The sequence below is a fragment of the Zonotrichia albicollis genome, chromosome 2 (genome assembly GCF_047830755.1).
Source record: "Zonotrichia albicollis isolate bZonAlb1 chromosome 2, bZonAlb1.hap1, whole genome shotgun sequence".
Classification (NCBI taxonomy): Eukaryota; Metazoa; Chordata; class Aves; order Passeriformes; family Passerellidae; genus Zonotrichia; species Zonotrichia albicollis.
The window spans coordinates 63,161,927-63,186,539 of NC_133820.1; the positions used below are offsets into that span (position 1 = coordinate 63,161,927).

At 41.9% G+C, this 24,613-nt stretch overlaps 2 protein-coding genes across 11 annotated transcripts in view; one reads left to right on the top strand and one right to left on the bottom strand.

The window, feature by feature from the left end:
* NBEA (neurobeachin) overlaps nt 1-24,613 on the top strand; it is a 457,716-nt gene that overhangs the window by 304,005 nt on the left and 129,098 nt on the right. For all 10 annotated transcript variants that reach the window (XM_074535327.1, XM_074535328.1, XM_074535333.1 and 7 more), the window contains one exon: nt 4,842-4,978. In XM_074535327.1, the coding sequence (XP_074391428.1) occupies nt 4,842-4,978 (137 nt within the window). The remainder of the gene's footprint in view (nt 1-4,841; nt 4,979-24,613) is intronic.
* MAB21L1 (mab-21 like 1) lies at nt 6,154-10,055 on the bottom strand. Its single transcript, XM_005482465.4, has one exon. It carries the CDS (start codon nt 8,761-8,763, stop codon nt 7,684-7,686), a length of 1,080 nt encoding a protein of 359 aa, XP_005482522.1. The 5' UTR covers nt 8,764-10,055; the 3' UTR covers nt 6,154-7,683.

Genomic DNA, 24,613 nt, shown 5'->3' on the forward strand with positions numbered 1-24,613 from the left:
CTACTTCCATGATATGTGACTTTCATTTCAAGTAACTGAAGTTTTTGTGTGCTTGTGCATGTGTTACATCTGGTTTTTTTAAGTATAAGGATTTCTATACATTTCAAATACAACTCAGTGCCAGATACACCTGGCTTTGCAGTTAAAGTGCTGAGGAAATTTCAGTTGTCTTATGTCAGTTATCTTGTGAGTGATTTTTAGTTATTATTCTTATTATCTAAAATTCTTGTTTATGTGTCATATCGAATTACAAAATGTAATTTATGCAAACTATTTTACTTAGTAAAAGTATTGGTTTCAATTAATCTATGTTGAATACATGCACATGTAAAAAGATCTATATGTTTTTTCTTTTAAACCAGTATCAGTTAAAAATTAAGTATGCCAACATCCACCTGTTTTTTTTCAGAGTAATTACCAGTAGATTGTAAAATTAAATTGGTTGAGCTGATTGGATATGTTTTCAAAGTACTTATCCCAGCTAATACATTTTTGTTTATGGGTAATCACCAAAATTTTATTTTAAAAGTTAGACTTCTAGGCCTGCAGCAGGTAAATGTCTTTTTTAGTAATTCAGCATAGACAAGCATATTCCTTAGGAGTACTTGTGCCCAATCTTCTCAGCAGATATACCTCCAGTGTAATTTTCAGGCTCATGAACGTAACACGTGTTTAGCTCTTACAGCTAAAATTGGCAGTTTATGAAAATGAAAATATTTGAAATAATAAGTTCAAAATACTACTCTTTAGCAGCTTTCCTTAAAAGGTGTAATTTTACTGATATTCCATCAGCAGAAAAACTTTTAAAAACCTAATGGAACTTTTCACTTGCCTTGATTAGCTTTACTTGAAATATACAAGAGCTAAATTACAAGAACAGGGAATGAAGTCTGTGTTTAACAAAAATTCCACAGGGGAGCAGGGAAGTTACATTCTGCTTTTATTCACTGGGACCTTCTAATTTCACAATTATTTACGTTTGGAAAGAAAATATTATTTTAAAAGGTAGATGTGTGGTAGAGTTTATTTTAGAAATGTAAATCACATGGGCTGACCACAGGGATCAGGCAACAGGGAAAAATCACCGTTTGAACAGATTGCTAGACCTGTGTGTCTGAAGTGATTTCTGGACTCGTTTTAAGGCCAGAACTTCTCTGGTAGGTCGCTGCCTTTCTGTTGCGGTCGCCCCGATAGCTCCGGAGAGGTTCGGTAGAGGCAACGAGCCGATCCTTAAAGAGAGATGCTTTTGCTTAGAGTCCCAAGAGGCGACAAGCGCCCTAGACACGGGTCCCCTCCACAAACGCCAGCTTGTTGGGCGAGGCGAGGCAGCCACAGGTTGGCTTTTTCCCGGAGCGGGAGGGGAGCGCTCTCGGTGCCGCCCGCAGTCCCTGCGGCAGCATCCCCGGTGCCGCTTCCCGGGCAGAGCGGCCTGGCCTTCTCCGGGGCCGCAGCCGCGCTGGAAATGAATATTTACATCCCCTGGAAAAGCGCAGCTCGGCACAGCCGAGGGGCCGGGCGGAGGCTGGAGCCCAAGCTCGTTATCCTTCCCGAATGCGAATGAGCCCGTCCCGCGGCTCTTGGCTCAGGTGTGCTCAGCTTTTGTTTCATTAGATTATCAATTGGGCTCGGGAAGGAGATCCGGAGCTTCCCGATAGCTCGGTGCCATATGGAAAATCTGCGCTATTTTGATTATGCTCTATGTAAACATTTTAATATCGGATCCTTAAAATACAGAGACTGTCCCAAAGGGGATTAAAACATAATCCTCTCTCTCTATAGCAGTAGTGGATTAATTTCGTATTCTCTCAGTGGCTGGCTTGCTCCCTGAAGGCTACAACAAAAAGACTCAGTGCTCCTTAAACATGCTATGGAATTGCAAGTTGTAATTGGAGATTTCCAAAGGACAAGTGTAAAAATTAAACACTGCTAATACCGATTTTTTTTTTTTAATTTTGTGCTTTAAGGAAAGAAAAAGTCGGTAAAGATATTTTTAAACTTAGTTTGAACATCACCTTTCCTGAAGTCCCATAATGTGACTGCTATTTATTTTGCTCTATGGGGTTTTTTTTTTATTTTTCTTTGTTCGTTTGTTTTTGTGGGGATTTTTTTGTTCCTGTTTTTGCTCTCACCCCCCCCCCCCAAAAAAAAAAAAACAACCAAAAAACACAGGCAAATCTTTTCTCATCTGGAAAGTACGATAATGCTTATTCCTTGTCGCATTGTGGTATCTCTGACATGTTTACCTTGCAACAAATCTAGGGTGTCATTTGAGTAGAATGCAGGGCAGATGCCAAGGTACCAGTCTGGGAGGGAACTCGGAGCCTTTTCTCGGGAGGAATAGAAAGCCAGAAATCCCCGATTTCCCCTGCCTTCAGGAACGGGCTAAGAAGTGACTGTTCCCTTTCCCTCCACATTCACCCCTGCTTTTGCAGCTCTGCCCCCTGCTCCCGTCCGCCAGGGCACATCACCCGCGAAACGGGGCGCACCATTGTCTCCTCCTGAATGGCAGATTACAGGGTTTGGCCTTTTGGCCATTAAATAGCAGTGGCTTTATTTTTATTTTAGCCACACAACACCAGGGAAAAAGAGGTAATTGGATTAAATTGATGTTCTTCCTTCTGGGATTCAGCAAAGCCCACAAACGCCTCCTTAAAGTGATAGAATATCGGGTCGTTTCCAGGACGCGTCTTTCCAAGGCGCTTTTCTCCCGGCACAAAGGCCCGGGAGCCCATCACCCTGCGCCGGGCCAAGTGTGCCCGAGAAGGGACAGCGGAGGGCTAGGGCGCTCTGCTTGAGAGGGCAAGTGCTTCTGCAGGGCAGAGAACCGCCGGCTGCACAAACCCCCCTTCTGTAAACACAAAGAAAGGGGGCCTGGGGAATAGAAACCCAAATCCACTTGTAATCGTACAAGAGAATCGGGCGTAATTACTTGAGCAACCTAGATGAAGATTGATGAGGCTTTAAAGCGGCGTTTCGGATCGATCACCCTGCCCTTTGGAGCCTCCAGCCGGGCTTCCCCGGCTCGGATCGGCTCCTTTCCCACCGCCAAGGGAGGGAGAGAAGATGGAGGCGAGACTGGGAGAGCAGCAAGGCAAGCCCGGCGCATGTGATTCCGATCAGCTGACTGGGGTCAAGAGGCTACCTCGGTTTATTAGGAGATGGAAAACAATAAAATGAAAGAAAATAGAGTTTGTATCAATATTATCCCGTCCGCCACGCTGGGCTGCTGAAAGCTGTCACTGAAACTGTGCGTTTCAGCTTCCCCCTGTACGCACAGCAATCCCTGCCTTCCTCTTTATTTATTTTGCAGCGTAAATGACAAAATATTGAGCAATAAGGGCTCAAATTGGGTGTTACAGTAAAGTAAAGCATTAACAACATGACAGTTAGATGCGCCGATACAGGAGTAATTTGGGCTAAGTGAGTAATTTGAAGTGCTGCCTGCGAGAGCTGGTAGAGCAGTGTGCGGGCAGCGCTGGGGGAGGAGGAGAGGGCGCATCCCAGGCGCTGGCCCCCGTGCAGCCGCAGCCCCGGCCCCGGCTCGGCCGCCCCAGCGCCCGCACGGCGCTGCTGGAGGGGCGAGCGGCCGGAAAGGCAGCGGGAGGCTCACGGCTCTCTGCCCTCTGAGCAGGGGTGCCCTTATTGCAAGGGACATTTTTAGCTGCGTGTAACAGCCAAACCCTGTTTGGTACCTCCTGAGGTGGTCAGTTGGCCAGTTTGTAGAAGGCGCATCAGTCAGGTGGCGTACCCAGCTTCTCAGTACTGGAGTTTTATTATTTAGGTGTCAGATGCGTGTTTGTACACGTATGTGGCTCTGTGTGTTTATGTATGTATATACAAATTATCCAGCAGGCTTTCGTGGTTTAATCTAGAAGAATATTTAATACATAATATTTTCTTCGAAGCAAGTGAGCTTCCTAAGCACGGCCACTGTCAGCTTTAACAGAAGATGACATTGATATTGAAGATAAGATGGTGAAAAAGCGAGCCTCTTGTCTTTTGGATTAAAGAAGGGTTGTTTTGATTTTTGTTTTTCTGAGTTAAAATCTAACAATTTGTGTGGAGAAGGCTGCCTCTTACAATAGGTTTTCCCCATCCCATCTTTTCAATGCCAGTGAAAGCGTCTCGTTAAGGAATATATTTGAGCGAAGTATTGTTGTAGTAATTTTAAAAGGATAAGCGGCAGCGAGTTGAAACAAAAATTATCGTGCCGTAAATGTATTTAACGATGCCAGCCTTTATGTGCATGGGATATTGAAATAGGTGACCAAAAAAAAGAAAAAAAAATGGGAAAAAAACCAAAACCCAAACAACTAAACAAACCCCCTGGTATTTGGCGTTACTTGTCCGAGTTGAGGTCTGGATCCAGACTCAAAAATAATGTCCCCAGGGCTCGCAGGGTCAGTGCGGCGGGCAGGGGCTGCGGGCTGCCCTGCGCTGCGCCCCCGGCCCGGCCCGGCCGCCGCGGGGACCCCGGGCTGCCGGATCCAGGCGGGGTGGAACGAGCCGCCGCTATCGCACATGAACAGTGATAGCGTTAACGAGGAGCAAAAGGGCATGAAAAGAGAGGGGACCTTCTTCTAAGGGGCAGCTATTTTTCACCCTAACCCCTCTGAATTTCTCTGCTGTGATTTTTTGTGAGCTCCCCGGAGCTCACAAACTCGCCTGTGGCCCGGCCGCGGAGTTCAAAGCGCTGGCCGCGGGCAGGAGGGGAACGAACACGGCGTTTACAAACTGGGTTTACGAGGGGGCTCGCCGGGCGCTGGCTCGGCGGTGGGAAGGGCCACCGGGATGGGCCGGCCGGGCGCCTCCAACCTGACGCCGCTGCCCTTGCCTTGCAGGCCCCGTGGTGCTCAGCACGCCGGCACAGCTCATCGCCCCCGTGGTGGTGGCCAAGGGGACGCTCTCCATCACCACCACAGAGATCTACTTCGAGGTGGATGAGGATGACTCGGCCTTCAAGAAGATCGACCCCAAGGTGAGTGCGGCGTGCGGGCGGGCGGCGCGGTCCCGGTTCCCGTCCCTGATCCCGGCACACGTGCGCCGGGGCCGCCCCCTCATTCCAAGCTCCGCTCCTGTCTGCCGCCTTTCGCTGCATTAAAAAAAAAAAAAAAAAAAAAAAAAAAAAAAAAAAAAAAGCGCAATGTATTAATGATGTTAAATCCTCTATTACGGCAGCGTACGCGTTTTCCAGCAGCCTTTCTCGCGGTGGCTTTGTATGAACGTGGTCAGATTTAGTAGTTAAGCCAATTGCTCTGAAATCCCTGGAGGGAGCAGCAGTCCTAGCCCGCAGCCTTCCCGAGACACAGCGGAGGGTTTTAAGCCTTCCGAGGTTCTCGGAGAATCCCGTTATTTCAAAAACGTTAGTTTCTACGTAAGAAAATACGGCGCATTTTGTAAACACTTTGTAACTGCTGAAATGAAAGTTAATGCTTGTTTTCTGGGTGAGAAAAGAAAATGGGGGAGGGGGGAACAGACATGTACCGAGGAGTTGGTTCGTGGGAAAGCTCTGTTTTTTTCTGAAGTCATTTACTACTACCAATTCGCCAGCGCCGCCCCACTTCCCCCTCCCTTCATGAAAACCTCCAGCGGAGCCGCACCGAGCGGGGAGGGGTGCGTGGCTTGCGCGGAAACCTTTGCGTGGCTTTGTCCCCGCGGGAGCGGCGCGGGGGATGCCACGCGGGGCAGGAGGGTTGGACAGAAGGGACGTGTCCGACAGGGCGCTCCTCTCGTCTGCATGTATTTTTATTCTTATAGCTCTTGCTTTATTCCTTTGCTATTGTTGGAAATGTTGGAAGAGAGGAAATAGGAGAGGTACTTTTACAAAGACCTTGGGGTTGGGGTTTTTAAATGCAGAAATATTATAAATAGTTTGCAAGAAAACTCCTCGTCTGAATATGTTTGCAATGAAGTGATTTCTCTTGGGTGAATAATTTGTCAAACTCGGAACTTTCTTCGCAGTGCCGGGGTAAAAAGTTTCTGTCAGAATCTCTGGGTATAACAGTTTCGCTAAAGTGCACCCACTGGAAATAGCTGCTAGTGGGTGTCACACAGGAGATCGGCCTCTTTCAGCACTTGTTGACTATTAGGATCCTAGTCAAAATCCGTGTTGTTAATTTGCGTTTTGGTTTAAAAGCCATTTTAAAGAAATGCACCGTGAGAGGGACCAGGCAGTGCGGTACAGACGGGCGGCTTTGGATTGCGTGCAGTTTTGTAAGCACACACATGTTATTCCCTCTGACTGCCCTGGGAGCTGAGAGGCTTGATGTCTGGGAGTGGAGCTGGCAATCTTATCACATTCGTAACCGATTTGTAGGTCAGAAGTAATATTGTTGTTCACTTTATTGGTGCTGGCTCTCACCTATAAATTTTATTTTCTGCTTTATTAGTACCTGCACCAAATTGCTAGTTGTATCAGGATCACTGCTTGCAAAAAACACTGCTTCACAGATACCTTGTGTTTCCTCGGCTTTGTTCAAAAGCCAGCAGAAACACAACAGCACCGTATAATAAACCCTTCAAAACAGACTTTTTTCCTGACGGCTGAAAAAGTGTAACTGTATTAATAAGTACGCTGGTGTCTGACAGCTGCTGATGGTGATCTGGAGCTAAATTCCAATATGCTTGTACAACCAATATTTCCCTATTCTACAAAACTATTCCAAACGCCAAGTCAGGGCTCTGCCCTTAAGTTTTCTGCTTTACAGCACTTAAGCAACTATCCACAGAAAGGAAAAATCCAAAAAACATAGCTGCTTCTTGTTTTTCAAGTGAAAAACTTGATCCGATATTGAAACACTTACCCATATGCATTTTACTTCATTTATTAGCTTGTAATTAAATAAATCAGCAACAGAAATTAAAATCTAAATCACAAAAAGTAATTATCCAGTGTATTTCAAGTGCATTTTCAAATATATAATTCCAATATTCAAGCGTTATTATATAAGCAGAATCCAAATTTCTTTTGAATATATTTAAATAACATTTCAAGTATATTTATGGAATGTTAGAAATAGAACAAGCAATATATATGAAACGAAAAATGTAAACTTGTTAAGTTCAGACACTTCAAAAGACAATTAACAAAAGTACCGTGATAAAATCTACCTTTTTAAATGGTATCTTCTTTTTAGCAGAAAATGTCCTTGAAGTATCCAAAATGGCAATTTAACTTCTGTTCACCAAATCACAAAACACCAACATCCACAATTTCAAAGACAATGTGAGATCACAATATTTGATACAAATTAAAAGGTACATTAGGGTTTGTTCAGGTGGCATATCCAAATAGCTTTTACTCACAGAAGGTTTACATAAAAATACCGGGTTTTGTTATAATCCGTTGGTACCGTTTTTAGGCAGAATGGTCACAATCAAATTACGGCCAATTTTCATTTCCAGGTAGCACACTTTCATTTTTTTTCTTTCTTCTTTTTTTTTTTTTTTTTCTTTCTTTCTTTTTGTTTTTCCCCCACGGGGAACTGCAAAACTGTGACGAAGAGGAACGATGCTTGCTGTTCTCATTTGCTTTTCTTTGTGAAGAGCTTAAGCTATATTCCTTTTTAAAAGAGAATATTATTTGCATTGTCAAGTGGAAATATATGACTTTTCAAACAGGCATCTTAAACTTCATAGGGAAATTAGCAGATTTATCGGTCAGGCCGGTTTTATAGTTACCCTCTAAAGTTTCTCCAAACTTTTCGGGTTGGTAAGTATTTCCCTAGCCAGTCGCCACGTTTGTTTGGCCGCGTTTTCCAGGGCCGAGTGAGGTTTGCCCTGAAAGAGGTCTAAGTTGGGCAAGAAGTAGTGCGGGCACCTCCTGCACTGGAGGCACGAGATGAGCTGCAGTAAAATCCCGTTGAGCCGGTCCCCCAGGCACGACTCGTCCCAGTCCGACTCGCGGGGATGCTTTTCGCATTCGTAGGAAACCAGAGTCTTCATGTGATAATTATTCAGGGGCTGGCCCGGCAGCTCCAGGTGACGGTCCCGTAAGGTTTTGAGGATGGAGAGGCATTTCTTCCTGCAGCCGCCCATCTGCAGTCTGTTCTCAGCTTCCGCGAACTGCAGCACCCAAGCATCGCTCTCGGCCGAGCTCTGCTTGCCGGCCAGAGAGTGGCACTCCTTGGACAAGAGGTTGAAGCCTTCCGCCTTGACCTCCGCCACCCGGTTGGGTCCCGGCCAGGGGATGTGGGGAAGCGGCCAGTGCGCAGCACTCCGCGGCCAGATCCCCGTGCACTTGAACGCTGGAGTGATCTGCACGACGTACCGATCCCTGATCCTCAGCTTCACCTCGCTGGTGTCCGCCACCATCTTTACCACGTCTCTGTAACTGCACTTATCCACGGCTTGAGCCACCAGAGTCTGGAATCTGGACCGGATTTTGCGAGCGGAGAGGTAGCCAGACGCCGTGATGAACTCCACCCAGAGGGACATGCTCCTCTTGCGCCCGTCGCTTAACTTTAACACAGCGCAGCCCGGCAAGGAGCCGTCGTCCACGAAGTTGAAAACCCCCATTTGGTTCAGATACAGCACGACTTCAAACTCCGTGGGGGAGATGACTTCCAGCCCCTCGTAGCGATTGTCCATCTCGTTCAAGGAACTGATGAAGCGAGGCTCCTGCACCTCCACCTCCTTCAGCACGTCCGACACCACTTTGCAGACTTCTCGGATCGTTTTGGCGATTGCAGCTTTCCTGGCTTGGCATTTCTCATTGTAGTATTTATTCAAATGATACACCAGCTTGGCCTGGGCCGCGATCATGTTGGGGCAGAGATCCGGGTTGTATACCGGAGTCTCGCAATAGGCTGTGGGATCCAATGCGGCTGCTATGGCTGGAGCCAACTTCAGAGGAGAAACAGGCTGCCGCACTCTGAAATGTAACAAATGTTTTTCAAAATGCGCCGGGGCTGCTGCTCCTCAGATGCTCTCTTCCTGCTTTTTTAGATCAGCCGTCTTGAAGTGTGTGTGGCGGGGGGGTGAAGGGAGGGGGAGCGGGCGGGGGACTGGAGGGGGCGATATTTTTCCTTCCCCTTTTTTTAAAGGGTCCGTGAGTGAGAGGAAAGCATCGAGAGCAGCACCTTTCCCAGAAGCAAGAAAAAACAAAAGTTGCACTGAGACACAGCGAGGGTTCCAGTAGTCAAAATAATAAAACCTCTTCGTATTTATTTATGTTTTCCCGTAGTAATCACCGTGTGTATGCAGGGTGGTTAATCAGATGATGGAAAAAAGTGCCGTGTGTGTATGTCAGAAGAAGCTGGCTGTTGGTTTGTATAAGAGCCCAGATGCACTCGTGTGGAAATTATAAAGGCAGGGCCAGGCAGGCGGGCGGCCAATCGCCACTGGGCTCGTCACTGCAGCCTCTTTCAGCTCGAACCCGGCTAATTAATCCCTCTCTAGGAGATAGATATGTATACACAGCCACACCACACACGCTCACGCAGGCACATATAGAAGGTTACCGGCTAGAAAGCCGCCCCGGTCCTCTGTACACAGGGAAATCAAGAGAAATCGCTCTCCTTTGGGTGTAACTTGAAGGGTATTGACGTTTCGAGAGGACTTGGCAAAACTGTGCCGCTCCGTACTGAATCCCTGCATGCCTCCTCATGGCCGGGACGTGAATGCAGGTGTATTAATGGGCATCCATCAACTAGGGAGCTACAGACCGGGCTCGCTCCGGCAGGAGCACAGGCGTAAATTCATTAACCCCCACTCGGCGTCACATCACGCTGTCCTTTTCTTCCCGATAGTTGTCTGTAACTGCAAGCGAGAAGTAGGTTTGGATTTTTTTTTCTCTCGTGAACCGGCCAGTGAACAAGGCAGCGGATTCATGGCAAATTTAGTGTTCTTTGGAATAAAATATTGCTCAGAAGTCCACGATTTGTATTGTTTTAAAGGATCTTGTGACGGGCTCTAATCGATTTTGAGGTTTAATGCATTTCGGCATTGTCTCTGCCTTGCTTTTTGTATTTGTACCTTATGAAGGGAGAATCAATCGCTAAACATATCTGTCAGGTCTTTTTCGCGTTCCTTCCAAAAATCAAGTAGCAGATACAGACGGTAAATCTCCTTTGCCAATTCCTAGCGTCGTTTTTATACTCTGTATTGCTCTCCGATATGTTGTGAGGAGTGGATGTTCGGCTGCTTTTCGAGACGCACTATAAGTACCTATTAATTTCAAACCTGGAGGATTTATCGTACAGCGAGCTGTGCTAGCAAGCTGCGCTTAGTAAATGTGCACACGGGAGGCACGCTAGCGACTGCAAACATGCTGGCTTGCGTGTCTGACAGTTTGGGGTTTCGCCTGTGTGATGTGTAATTAGCAAATTTCGCCTTCGGTACTTTAGGTGTTGGTAATCGGGACATTTATTTGCAAATAAGCTGGAGTGGTAAACTCTTCTGCTTCACAGCATTTACTGAGCTTCACTTCAAGAGAGCCCTACATTTATATATATATATATATATATATAAAAAAAAAAATAATATATATATATATATATGAATGGAAAAAAAAAACACCAAAGCTTTTGATCGCTTGGAATCTTTAAACTACTGACCCATTACCTTTTCCTAAAGTAACTGTCATCAGTCGCTGAGGAGAAGTCATACCACAAAGAACATTTCACGACATTTATTCAGCGTACGAATGCGACCAACTTTATTGCACATAGCGGAGAATTTGTGACCGTGCGCTTGGCTCCCTCGGTCTAGCGGTTATATGGGTGTTCCTGTGCCGCTCCCGAGGAGGAAGCCGACCGGAATCCTTTCCTGCTCATGAGTTGAGCAGGACTGGTGCTGTCGCTGAAAAACTGCAGGTGACCGGTGGTCCCGAAGCAGCTTACCTCTTCTCGGCCGCAGCCGGGAGAAGGGAGATCACTTTCTGGCTCTTTGGGGCGGAGAGGAGGCAGTTTCCTCCCGGGTTTTCTCCCTCCTCCGCTCAGTTTCCCGGCCGGGACACGCGTGCCTCCCCCCGGCCACGCTGGGACCGGCGGCGGCGGCGGCGCAGAGCTCCCGGTGCCGGTGCCTGCCGAGCCGGTGCCGAGGAGCGCTGCCGCCGTCCCCGCGCCGGCCCGGGGCTGCCGCCTCCCTCCCTCCCTTCCCTCCCTCCCTCTCTCCTCCCCCGCGGGGCGGTGGCGTGCGCGGCCGCGGCGCTGCGGGCTCGGGGGCCGGCCGCCCCAGCCTTCCCGGAGCAGGCGCTTCCAGGCGTTCGGGCTGGCTCCGAGGGCACGGGCGGGCGCCTCCCCGCCGCTCCTACCGGCGGCTGCCCCCGGCTGCGCGGGCAACCTACTCTGCAGCGGGGGCGAAGGTCGGCTCTCTTCCCTCTGCCCTTTTCCCTCTTCCCCCTTCCGCGGGGGCCGGCGCACGCAGAGCCGGCTCGGCGGCACCGCCACCGGCCCTGGCGGCGGGCGGGGAAGGGGAGGCACCTCTCGGGCCCGACACATCCCGCCCCGCTGCCCCAGGATGGGGCCCGGCACGACCCAGCCCGCCCCTCGGGCCCGGGGGCGATGCCGTGCCCTCAGACCCGGGGCGGCCTTGGCCGCAGCAGGGCACGGCTGGGCTGTGCACAGGAAGAAAAAGTGCTCAAGTCGGGACCAACTCTGGCAGGCGGGTCCCGGGGACCGGCTGGTGCGGGGGAAGGCCCGCGGCGGCCCCAGTCCGGCCCCGGTTCCCGCCCCGGGCGGTGGCCGCTGCTCCCGGGGCCGTCCGGCTCGACGCCGCCGGCGCTGCCGTGTCGGGGGCGGCTTGTCTGGGTTGGAAATGTCAAAGAGCCCCTTTCCCACAGGGTCACAGAGCAGCGCCGGGTAAAACCGAAAGTTACAGCGGGCGGACAAAAGGTTGTCCCTTCTTCCCTTTCCGCCGAGGGAACAGCCCTTTCCTGCGGTGCGGGCACCCCTCAACCTCCCAGGGATGCAGGAGCCTCAGAGCTGCACGTTAGCGGTGGGGATGTTCCGGGCCAGGTTTTGTTTATTTTTGCCCCCTGGCTTTTAGCTTCGCAATTCCAGCTGCCAAAGGCAAAAGTGGAAAGGTCGTACCTTTAAGCTGTCAGAAGTCATAACATTCATGACGTGGCAAAATTAATTTAAGCAGAAATTACCTCTTAGATACTAAATCAGAGTTTTCAATGTGTAGTGCTAAGATTAAGCTATGATACCAAGTGATGCAAGGTTTTACGTATTCATTGTATCTCGATTGCTATGAGAAATATTAGATTTAGTCTTGATTAGGTGACGTTTAACACTGAAGATCACTATTAACTCCACTCCATCATTTCGTTTCACACATCAAACATTTAATAGTTTAAAAATTTGTATGTTTAGGCATCACAGACACCACTGAAATGTGATTGGTGAAGTGACCCTATCGTTTACCATGACAAGAAGTCAGTCTGGTTTAGACGTCGAAAATTATTATCTGTATGACTATATATGATATAAAAATATAGATATTTTTCAAAGCTTTGGTCACTTGAGTTAATTTTTCTCTGTAGTTATTAATGCATCCTTGGTAAACTACAAAAGGAACACTTTTTCAGCAATGAATTTTATTTCTACTGAGTTTATGGAGTATTAAGTTGTTTTGGAAAATCGGGATTAAAGTCACCTCATTAAAATGATGATTGATCATTTGTCCTGATAACGGTGCCGTATGATATTGGTGACTTTTACCAAACTGCTGTTTTCCAAATATTTCCCTTAATTAGGGGGTACTATAACAATATTTGTTGAACTCTGCTAGTTATATCAAATCTTTCAAACTACATTGCCTATAGTACTCATGTTAGCCAAAAAGCCAAATGTTGTTGAAAATCTGTATTTGCCCACATCCCCAAATTGCAATTTAGAAAATAAAAAAAAAAAAAAAGTTGCCATGCATATCAATTTAACCAATAATTTCCTTTTCATATGGTGAAAAGTGTGAGTTAAAAAGCACTTGCAGATGCATATCTACACAAAGGGCTTGCATGGATATCACTTTATATTTCTTATTATATAGTTATAGTTCTTCCACACACAACTGCTCATGAATTTTAAAGTTTTATTTTTTAATATCTGCCAATTGCACTAGGGAGGTAGGAAGAAAAAGAATGAAGCTGAGTTGATTAAATTATTTATCCCTACTGCTGAAGTAAGTTTGAAGGCTCATTGAATGTATCTGATTTCTTGGCTTCTCTTTCTCCCCTTCCCCCTCAGTTCTTCCTGGTTATTTCATCCATATCATCCTGCCAGCAACAATAAATTCACTTTTTTTTTTTTCAAGTAAGAAAACTAAAGACAGATATTTGTGCTGGGTTTGCTATATGTGTCACATTTTATAAAATAGGCAGCATCTTTTTTGTGTGTGTGATAGAAGTTGACGGTACCTTCAATTTTCTGTATTCTTATTTTGTAGTTTACTTTTTGCCTCCACTTTCAAATTTAGAAACAAACGAAAAGTTCAAATGTAAGTTACTATAACATTTGCAATCTTTCAATTTTAATAAATTTATACACTTAATTGCTAAGACCTGTGGGTATCAAGTTCTGCATCTTTGGTACACAAGCATTTTTCCTCTGTTGTGAACAGTTCTCTGCAAAATTTTAATTTTTTTTTTTTAAATTGTGACATAGTCCCTTTACAGTACACAATTGGCATTCATTAGTGTTAATGTGTATGTATTTGCTTTCTATTAAAAATTAAAGAAAAACGTCAAGAGAATTTGCATTACTGTTGGACTTTGTCATCCTAGGTCGTACAAATGAACTGTTAATGCTTTAAATTCCTCTAATCTGCAATCTGTTAAGGGAAAAAGCAGTAATTGATTTGTTTTCTCTAAAATGTTGTGTCTCAAAAGTAAACACAGAGCTTACACAACTGTGATTTTGGCTGGAACTGAAGAAACATGTAAGCAGGAAAAAAAATTCATTGAATTATTCATTTGGTTCACTTATCCGTCAGCTTCTCCAAATCCAGACATTCCTTATAGTACAGCATTTTATTCGAGTAGTCCAACATTGGGTTTGTTTTGGTTTTTTTTTTAAGATCTCTAGCTTGGAGAATGTTCTTTTTTTGCTGAACTGCTAGAGGAGTGTGGAATCAGTGGGGATTAGTGCTTTTTAATCTACTGCATTTGTAGTGGGCCATCCAACACTGCAGAACTCTCATTTACTTCCTATTGCTGTATATGATTAGGTGGCTGAAAATATTGAACGTTGCCCTTGAAGATAAAGCTGTATGTGTTGGATGAGCAGCTTCTGAAGACTTCATGTCTAAACTAATCTGTCCCCTCAGTAACTTTAGCCCTGGAATACCAGAGAGGACTAGAGTGTTAGAAAATGTGAGTTGAAATTGAAGTATGGGAGCATTTGAAATACATCATTATATAAATTATGGCATCACACAATATGCTATGTCTTAGGGCCAACTCAGCATCTTATTAGCCCAGTCAAAATGGGAGGGTGGTATGTCTTCAACATGCTTACTTTTGTGGCTAGTGTTTTTCTGTAAGCTGGTTTCATACTGACTTATCAAACTAAACTACATCATCCCATCAGTAGCTGCTGAAGATACTGAAATTAGCAGAACACATTGCTTAACACGTTTGAACACTGGCCAATAGGAAGTTCTAAGTAAGCACCATTTTTTTGTATACATTTGATCATATTATGTATTTATTACTAATTTTCATGCTGCCAACACTTTGGGCATCTTATGTCCCTCCAACTCAAAATGAAATTTGCCCTCTCTCTTTGCAATTACACAAGCATGGTAAATTACCTGTGTAACTCATTTCATCTTGATTTAGCTATGGATGGACATACCTAACATATTTCAATGCAGACTTGTAGTTTTAATGTAGTGTATAGCTCTCCAATATTTTCTTTCCAAATAGCAGTGAAGGGAGGAGTTGAGTGAGTTGGTTGTAAGTGATTAATACGTTTCGTTGAACCTTATGAAGGCCCTGATCCTGCAAATAACTTCCCATGCACTTCTCTGTGAGCCTAAAAGCACCAGTGACATCATGGGCAGGATCAGGGCCAGAACACTTGGAGGTTAACATTTGAAGAGGATGAGATACAGTGAGCCTCTAAAATATCTAATGCATCAAATGCATGTGTTGGTGAGGAAATATATTTTTGGCTCAAATATCTACATTTCTGTCAAGCAGCACTTCCCTATTAATTTCATTGTGCTTTAGCCATTGTGTTAAAATGTCTTCTTGAGAAAGGACATTGCTGGTTTGTCCATATTTTAACAACATAATCTCACAAAAATGCCCCCCCTCACCTCCAGTACACTCTAAAGCCCTTCTGAGGAGGGTGAGGTTATTCAGAGAAACAGATGAATGATTATGCTTTCAGAATATCTGTTTTTTCATCTACTTTCACATATTCAGGACTATTTCTAAACTCCCTAAAGCTAATGAGTATTTTAGCAGTCTTAAATAAAAGCAACCTACTCACTAAGAATACTTATTGTTCCTAAAAATATCCTAACTATAACTGTAATAGAAACATGTCAACCAGCTTATTATTTAAGGAAGAAGAGGTGAGATCTTCTCAGGAAAAATGTGATACTTAGATCTTTTGGCCTTTAAAATATATTCCCACCACCACTCTGAACTTTTTTTTTTGTACTGGTGGAACATTGTCATTGTAGAACACAATATTTTATCTAGGGGAAATGTGAGCCTCCTATTAAGGGCAGCAAATCACTCCAGTTGCCTTCTTACTTGAATTTGAAAATTTAACCTATATCACCTACTGTCCTTCCTACTTTTCCCTGCCAGTTTTAGGCTAGCTCTAGGACAAAATATAAAGAAGTAGATCCTTTGTGGCATAGTGCTGATGTCCTTGAAATGAGAAAGGCTATAGAAATAACATGTAGTCTTGTAGTTTCATAAGTACCCAATCAAACTACTGAAAGAGAGTAGAAATATCTGTTTATCTGAAAGGAATATTACTATCAATTTTTCTTCATAGTTGAAATAGATTTTGCCTTTTAGAAAGTTATCGTTTATAATATATTAGTGCTGTTGAAAAGAAGATAAAAATTTACAGTATAGCTGTTAGAGTAGTAACAGTGCTGTCTCTTAAGACTTCTTAGTTTTAGATGAGGCAAAGATACCTTTGTGACTTCACGTTTATGAATCTTATTTATTTACTGGTTTACTTGATACAAAATAATTATTTTGTAAAATTAAGGGAAACTTTCAGGGGAAAAATTGTGGGGTTTTTACTTTTTTTTTTTTAAGATCAATACTGATTTTAATGGGGTAATGCAGTCTGTACAGGCCTACTGAGGGAGAAATTACTGTGATCAACATGGTTCTATCTTATTTTCAGTAAATATTTTACCAATTCTGTTTCTGGTTTTCCTCTGAAAATTATTTCCAGGAATAAACTGGGTTCAATTTTCACTTTTTTTTTAAAATAACTTTATCAAAAGGAACAATTAATAAGTGCAGAATTCTTATTAGCCCTCTGAAGCACAGATGAATATATGGCATGTGCTAGACCATGCCGTAATGCTTGCCATTTTCACCTACACTTCAAGCCATTGCTTCTTTAAAGAGGTAAAAAATGACAGCAAGTATGTTGGACAACAGTTTTCTCATTATATTCTGTGAGTACATTCATTATGTATTATTAGTCCTTGATTGTAAAGATGAAATAATATAACCATTTATCTTTGCAAGCCCATTATTTATAATCTGTACATTAGAAAACTGCAAGCATCTACATTAATGTTTTCTTCTGTATGTATATTCAGATTTTTGACATAGGGGATAAAAAGAAACTTTTTAGGCTAAATCTATGGCTAACCTAATCCACCCTTTGTAGGCAAACTGTATCTCAACATGGTAAAAAAGTCCTCTCTATCCCCACCCCCCAAAATTCAGTTCTTCATTTGTTTTGTTCACCACGCTGCATTAACACAGTTTTCCCTTGTGTGCATCTGCCAGTGTACAATTTAGCCACGGGCATCTGTAGACCTTGTGGTGATCAGTATTGCAGGCAAAAGCCATATGTGTTTAAATAAAAAAAAATCTCTTTATTTCATTTGCTGTTTTAACTGGATGGATAACTTCTGTGCCTCAAGACAGAGGAAGAGAAAATACAGAAATAATTAATTGCCTCTATTCTTGAGGCAGTTTCATTTTCCCTCTCCAATATGGAATGCTTGTCAGCTTCCTTGATAAATGACTGCATGTATTTGCATAGATTTTACATTAACACAAAAATTAGTTTTATTTGTGAAAAACTATTTTACATAATAATGCAACATCTAGCATTATGGATTATGTTTCCAAACTTGAGAGACTGTGGAGAAATGAGGGTTTTTTCATCTTTGTTTTTTAAATTTTATTTAGTTTGTGTTGGTTGTTTTGCTAGAGTTTGTTTGTTTCATGTCAAGGTATATTAATTTTTAGCTTTGTATTCTGTTTTTGTGGAAACAACCAAGTCAGGATCTCTTAATGTTTATAAACCATTTATTCAACCTTTCATAGATTGAATTATTGATGGTGGTATGAAAAAAAACTTTTTTCATGGACTTCTAACCCATTCCATTTATTAAATACTCACTTAAATATGAATACATTTGCAAAATTTTGTGGAACTGTTTTGAAAAAAAATATTTAATCAAATTTAGTTATTAAATATGCTATGAGAATATACTTTAAGTTTCTAAAGCTGCTATTAAAATAGTGCTCCATCAGGTATTCTTTCAGAGCATTAATATACTGCATTAGCTTGTATGCCAGTGTAGGATTATTTTTTTCCTTATATCCAATAACCTGTCTGTTTTAAGCAATTAGGCACTCCCAGCTTGGAGTGACAGTACTATACCTGTAGTTAAAAACTGTGTTTTGTTCACTATTTGTCATGTCCATGAATAAAATCTACAAATCAATCAGTCTGAAATATCTCTGAAAAAAATATACTGCCCTCATTTTAAGCCAATTGTAGTTATTTTCAAGTGACATGAATTGGATATTTGCTCACAGAATAAACCTGGTGTCTTGCTGTCTAAAGGCAACTGCTAATTGTATATCAGCCAGTTCTCCGTGATGAAAAAAATACAGATGCATTCAGTACTGTTATTTCATGCTCTATAATAATAAGAAAATATTGCTCCTTATGAAACATGCTATACTTGATGGCAACTTAAGGCAAAAGAGTGCCTTTGCCACTTCTTAAATCTGGGACACCCTAGGTGCCAGCTGTCACTGCTCAGCTAATGATGACAAATGCCCCTCTCTATGCAGATTGCAGAGCTTGCAGGCTGCTATGAAAGGCAGTCAGATTACCTTTCTTCAGATAGTAACTTAACCTTTTAAACTCAAGTGTCAGAATGAAATTATTAGCTGGGATAGTTTCAATATCTGTTTCTTTAAAAAGGGGAAAAAATGATAAGAAGGCAGTGACTTCAAATAATACCATAGCACTCATATTCACAAATAGTTTTTGCTTCTCTGATCTTTTAAAAATAGGAAATTGCTGCCTCTGTGCCTGTGAGCACTCTATGGAGTTTGCTGGCATTGAATGCATGAATGCTGAAACTGACCTCTCGGTTGCACTACACAGAAATGGGGCCAAGTGGGAAAAATTCTGTCCTTGCTTACATCCACACAGTGTTACTGTTGCACAGATCTGACAGATCACAGGTTAATGGATGCTATTTGTAATAGACCTTAATTGATCTTAGGTATTGCGGATATACTCAGCTCTCTCTGTGGCAGTTCATGTTACCACTCTAAGTCTGTGAACTTCAGCTAGATTCCACTCAGTAAAAATAACTGGGTATCTATTTTGTGGGTAGGAGTGGTTTCACAGAACTCAGTGTCACGTGGTTAATATTGCTAATTTAAATATATTCTACAGTCAGAGGTTTGGATTTGCTTCCTGAGTTGTCTTGAAAGTAGCTAACAGATGTGGAGATTTTGCATAGTTCTTTACAGCAAGCCAGAAATGTAACACAGTACAAGCGCTGAATATGCCACCCAAAGATGCAGGGTACTTTTTGAGTGTGTGCACATACATCTGTCCATGTTTTTCTGTGAGTCTATTTCCATGTGTTTATACACTTGAATACAAAAGTGAATAGGCATAGGCACAGTCATGTCAGTACGTGTACACATGCACTATCCTACACATGTAACATCCAAGCAGTATATATTTCCATGTTTATATTAAAATGCTGGCATATATGACCATGTTTAACTAGAATATTATATTTGCCATTAAATCTGTCTGTGCAGTGAACTGCATATGAATATCAGTTTCCCGTTGAGCTAGAGCCTATTTTTATTGCAGTAAACAAGTACACCAGTATTTTCAGGAACACATCTCCACAGCAGTGGGCAATAATAGAAAACTACAGAAAAGATGTGGAAAGACTTTTAATGAGATGACCAGGAGCATTATGCTATATGGATGGAAAGAGAATAGGAGGAATATCCCAGACAAAAAAACTTAATATGATTTGCAGAAAGTATAGGAGGAAGAAAAAAATGTACAAATTTACAGAGAAAGTTGAGATCAATGTTGCAATAATTACAATGTGTTTGGTTCAGTGGTAGTCACTAAAGGAAAGGTAATCTGATTAATGAACATAATATTAATTAATATTACTTTCTCCAGAAAACAAAGGATTTGATTGTTGATATGGGTGTTCTCAAAGACCTTCAGTCAGCACTTACCTCTTCTGGTAATATGATGTGTGAAAGGGAGATGGTGGTTAATATTATATTAGAAATATTTTGTCTTGAACTTTGGAGTCAAGTGTTTGTTTTTGTCTAAGTATGTTAAATTTAACATTCTGTCTTGTTTTGTTGCACTGTGTTTCTTTTCTGTAAGTCATTATGTTCAAAGTATTTAAAACTATACATTTTATTATTTTTAGCAAGTGTAGCACAGTCTGGGAAATGAAAAAGACAAAGATCTAGTAATTCATTCTCAGCTTTCTCAGCTTGCTGGTTGAATAGGCATCAAATGAAGTCCAATGCCTATACAAAAGAAATGTTCCTTGTTTGGATTTGCCCCATCTGTGTCATCTGGTGGCTTATGCAATAGGAGGTGTTATCACATGAATCCAAATGCACAAGCCAGTTGTTTTATGGACTCTTTCTGTGCTTGGAGGAGTTTATAAGTTGCCCACTCTATTGTGTGTCACTCCCAGATGACACGTGCGCATTCTGCTGAGCATATTTTGGGGGTAATTATAACTAATGAAGCCTGGTACACAGCTTGTTCACAGAGTGATTTATTCTGCTCCTGTCTGATTCCTGAGAGTTCTGTAAAATGGTATATTGTGCCCTCTACTTTGGACATGTATGGGAGCATGTGGTATTGAGTCCATCAGAGAAAATTTGCTATTCAGTGTACCACAGACTAATTACAATGATATTGGCTGGCTACATCTGGTAAAAAATATAGAGTCAGATTGAAATTATAAATGGGATCTGTAACTTTAGGGATATTGGCTTTTTTATGGCTCCTGTTTAGTAATTTACTCTTTCCAGACTTGCAGTAACCCATTTAGATGTACTGCTGTTAAATGGCTTGGAGTTTCTCTAAACCCCGTAAGTTAAGGTTAGGTTCCCTTCATACATTTAGCAAAGTAGATTTTATTATGCAATCTGAGTTTTGGTAGGTGGGGATATTTTGTGGGGAGATGGATTTAAAAGTTAGAAGAAAATACCTTGTAGCTTTGCAGGTATCATAAAGCAACAACAACAAAAATCCATTACTGAAGCCTGGGTGTCAACCTTTATTTAACCTTAGATCTATCATTCTCCCCCTAATTTATCTCGACTTACCAGGCTCTCAGGCAAGTAAATCCACTGATATTAGTGGGACTCATCTACTATAAAAGAAGTATTCATTTTTTTTGTCAGGATGATTCTAAAAATCTTTTTTCCAAGATGCTAACATGCCTCTGAAATCACAGACGAATGATGTGCACAGAAGCTTCAAGGTTTGTCACTTCATCTACCCGATTCACAGCTATCCAAGGAGGCTGGATGTTTTTATAAGTATCTTGGCATCAGTGTTCAGTAATAATAGTCTTTAGTTATATTTGTCTTCAGTTATATCAGTTTCTTCCATTTTCACCCACAACTTTGCATCCAGATTTGAAAGACTTTTGCTTTTTTGGTTTTTTTTTCAGTACTTCAACAAAATTTTCTTTCTTTCTTTCAAAAAAGGGTTAAAAGCTGAAATACTACTTGTAGGAATGGGGGAAGGGATAAACACATATTTTGGCATACATTTAATAAAAAGCATTTTGTTAGGTGGGAAAACAACTGACTAGAAAATACAGTTCACATTCTTCTTACTGGCTGCATGAGTAGAAACAAATAGTGTTATTGAGAATGAATTGTTTTAATCTGTCTTGTGAAAAAACCTGGGGTGCCTTAAGACAACATTAACAACACTGGGGGTGAGAAGTTCTCCTCTAGTTGTGAGGAGCGAATAGTGTAAGATGACACACCTTAGCTATCACGTTAGGCAAGAAGGTGTGGTCACTGGCAGATTTGAGGTTTACCTGTGCTGTAACCTGTCCCACTAGTGAAGTTTATAGTCTTGGTATCAGTTTTCAAAATCAATAGGATTTTGGATCACTGGGAAAGGAAACAAACTAGTTTCCACCTAATTTTAATCTTGATAACCATGAAGGTAAAAGTGTCAGAAGGTATAATGATGGTTGCTTTTCTTTTTCCTAAATTTATGTGGATTGCAGTGTTATGTACCCAAGATAATAACCCTCAGAAGGTAAAAGTGCTGTTTGTATATCATGTGTAACTACCTGTATATAATATATGTGTTGAAACACACAATTTGGAGACTGACTGATTTGCTGAGAACAAATGTATCATAAAGTAGCAGTTATGTTCCCCTTGTTTTAAATAAGCAGAATTTGGTTTTGGTCTTTATACTTTGTTCTGAACTTCCTTCATATACAAAGATTCTGAGAACATCTGTTACATGCTGATTTTTTTTTTTTTTTTACTGCGGTATAAAATCTGACCTGGGTTTGGCTTCTCTGATGATACAATTATGATAGATGTACAATGACTGGTATATTAGAAAAACCATGCCTAAAAATGATCAGTTGTTTTCCTTGGAGAAAGATTGTCACAAATTTAAAGACTAGTTAACTGGAATTATGGGTTTATGCTATTCAAATATTACAGTTTTCAAGTTTGGTGCTCCTGCTCGGTAATCTTCTCATGTTAAGTCAGAGTACACCTGTTCTATATAATTTTAAACATTCAATAAAATATTTAAGACTTATGGTTTAAATGAAGCACTACCTAAAATGATGACACTAATTACATCAGATGTAGTTGGGTCAGTGAAGCTTACATGTCAGTCACTCTTTTGCACTGACCAAACTTTCAATGCAGGAACTCATGCCTTATTTGGTCTCTGGAAGAGTTTGTTTCAGAGCAGTGTGGCCTTCCAAAAACTGGGAATTGCAGCTGTTGTTTCATTCTGTGTACTATTTTGCTTTCTTCTGTAAGCAGCATTAATTTTATTTCCATTTTTCTGCTACTTTACATGAATTTTGTGACAGAAATTACTATTTAGGTCACCTTGATTCTAGAAACTTCTTCATGTTCTGCTGTACTATGGCTAGTGAATATGATATGCTTATTAGGTATGGGTAGATGAAAATAGTTTTTCATATGAGTATTTAGGAAATAGTAGTGTACCTGCAGTGATAACTGGCAAAAATTAGAAACAAGAAGCTGAAGTGCTTTTTTGGGCTTTAAATTGTTAATTCTACCAGTGTTAGCAGCAGACTTTTTCCTGGTAAGCCATTACCTTCACTTTCCCTGGTGGTCTCCCAGATTTGTGGGGTCTGGCTGCCTAGGTGAACTGTCTGTTTTCTGGAAGTTCTGAAAAATCCCTGAGAAATGAATGTTTGCCCTATTTACTATGTGCTGTTCAGTCACACAGTGGATGTGCTGGGCTGCTTGTAAAGCAAATGCTGGCCTGAGTTTATTAAATGCATAAGGAATTTGAACTCCAACCTAACACCCTGTGGTACTATATAAATTGTTCAGTCAAAATTACAGTGATTCCATTAAACCCTCAACTTTTATACCATTTTAGTGAAGTTTATACAATTCTGTGAAATAGAAGAAATAAACCACAAACAAGAAGACAAGCATAAAACCATCTGTGCTTTGGTTAGGAAAAAAAGTGTATGAGCTGAAGATCAGGGCAAAGAGATCAAGGAATGAATTTGAAATGAAAGACATTAAAACTTTTCAAACAAAATTAATGTAAAAATTTATAGTAAAATTTGTTTCATTGAAGGGACTGGACTAAAAAACCAATATAAAACTCCAAAGTGGGGAATCAGGGCAGAGGACAAATTAGAGAGAAAGAAGTAGTTCTTTGCTTAAAGAAGTTTGAAATAAAGTAGAAACTGTAGGGCTTTCTTCACTTAAATACCATACTAAGCAGAAATCCCAGCTTTAAGGAGTATCTACCAGTACACCCAATCACAGTTGGTCCATGTGATAACTCTTATGTGAATATGCTGTAAAATGTCAACATGCTCCAGAATTACTCTTGGCTGTGCTTGAACTGAGCCAGCCTCGATGTAGTTGCTGCTTTTGTGGACAGAAGTCTTTGCTTTGTGAAAGCAAATAAGGTAGTTTTCCAAGAGCTGCTCTCAGAGCCCCAGATAGTGACAGCAGCCTCTTCATCATCCTTCACTGACCTAAAGGTTAACCTGTCCAGAGGCTTGTGAAGTCTATACAGTAAAGGAAAGATTTCCCTGTGTGGGAAACAATATATCTGAGAAGAGGGGGACAACAGAGAATCCAGAAGTTTTGAGGGAACACATGTAATGAAGTTCATGTCAAACCTTTAGAAGTGTAGATAATTATATTGACGCATTGACTGGTATGTCTTTACCTCCTAAATCAAGTCCTAATGAGAAGGACTGAGCAAGACCTTTGTATATGTACAAAGTGCTGAACTTGCTTCTTTTGCATGGTGCTGTATGTTCTTTAATAAATGTTACTAAACATGAAACTTGTGAGGGCTGTATTCACAGGCCTATTTCATTTGTCGCTGGTCTTGTTTAATATTTATAGAGTGATACACGTTTCTATATTACCTTAGAGAAATAAAAATTATGTTATTCTGGCCTCATTTTACTGTCTAATTTTGGCAAATGCAAGAAATTGTGAAAGTAAATAGAAAGGAGACATAGTAGAAAAGATAAAAAGATCCTAATAAATAGAGATGGCTACTTCATAATGTAGATGGCTGGTTTATCTGCTTTCTTTAAAAGTCGGTATGAAATGGCATTTCTAACCAGACAGCGACATAGGAAAGGAGTTCTGTTTATGGGTTAGGACTGGGAGAAGCACCAGCTGAAAGACAAAGGTAGAAGGTGTGAGAATTAGATTTAAATTTGATGTTCTTTCTGAGGCTGCTGAGAATTTAATCAGAGGTGTTTGAACAAGATGCAATGGCTAGTACAGGAGGGAATATTTCACTTTGCCTGTTCCCCGGTGGAAGAGTTGAGGACCAAAGGGTCCTCAAAAGGGGCCAAGCAGCAAAATAACTGAAACAAACATGAATGGTGTCAAGGTTTCCCAGGAATG

Coding starts and splice junctions, on each gene's coding strand:
- MAB21L1 (XM_005482465.4), bottom strand. CDS start 8,763: ATGATCGCGGCCCAGGCCAAGCTGGTGTATCATTTGAATAAATACTAC.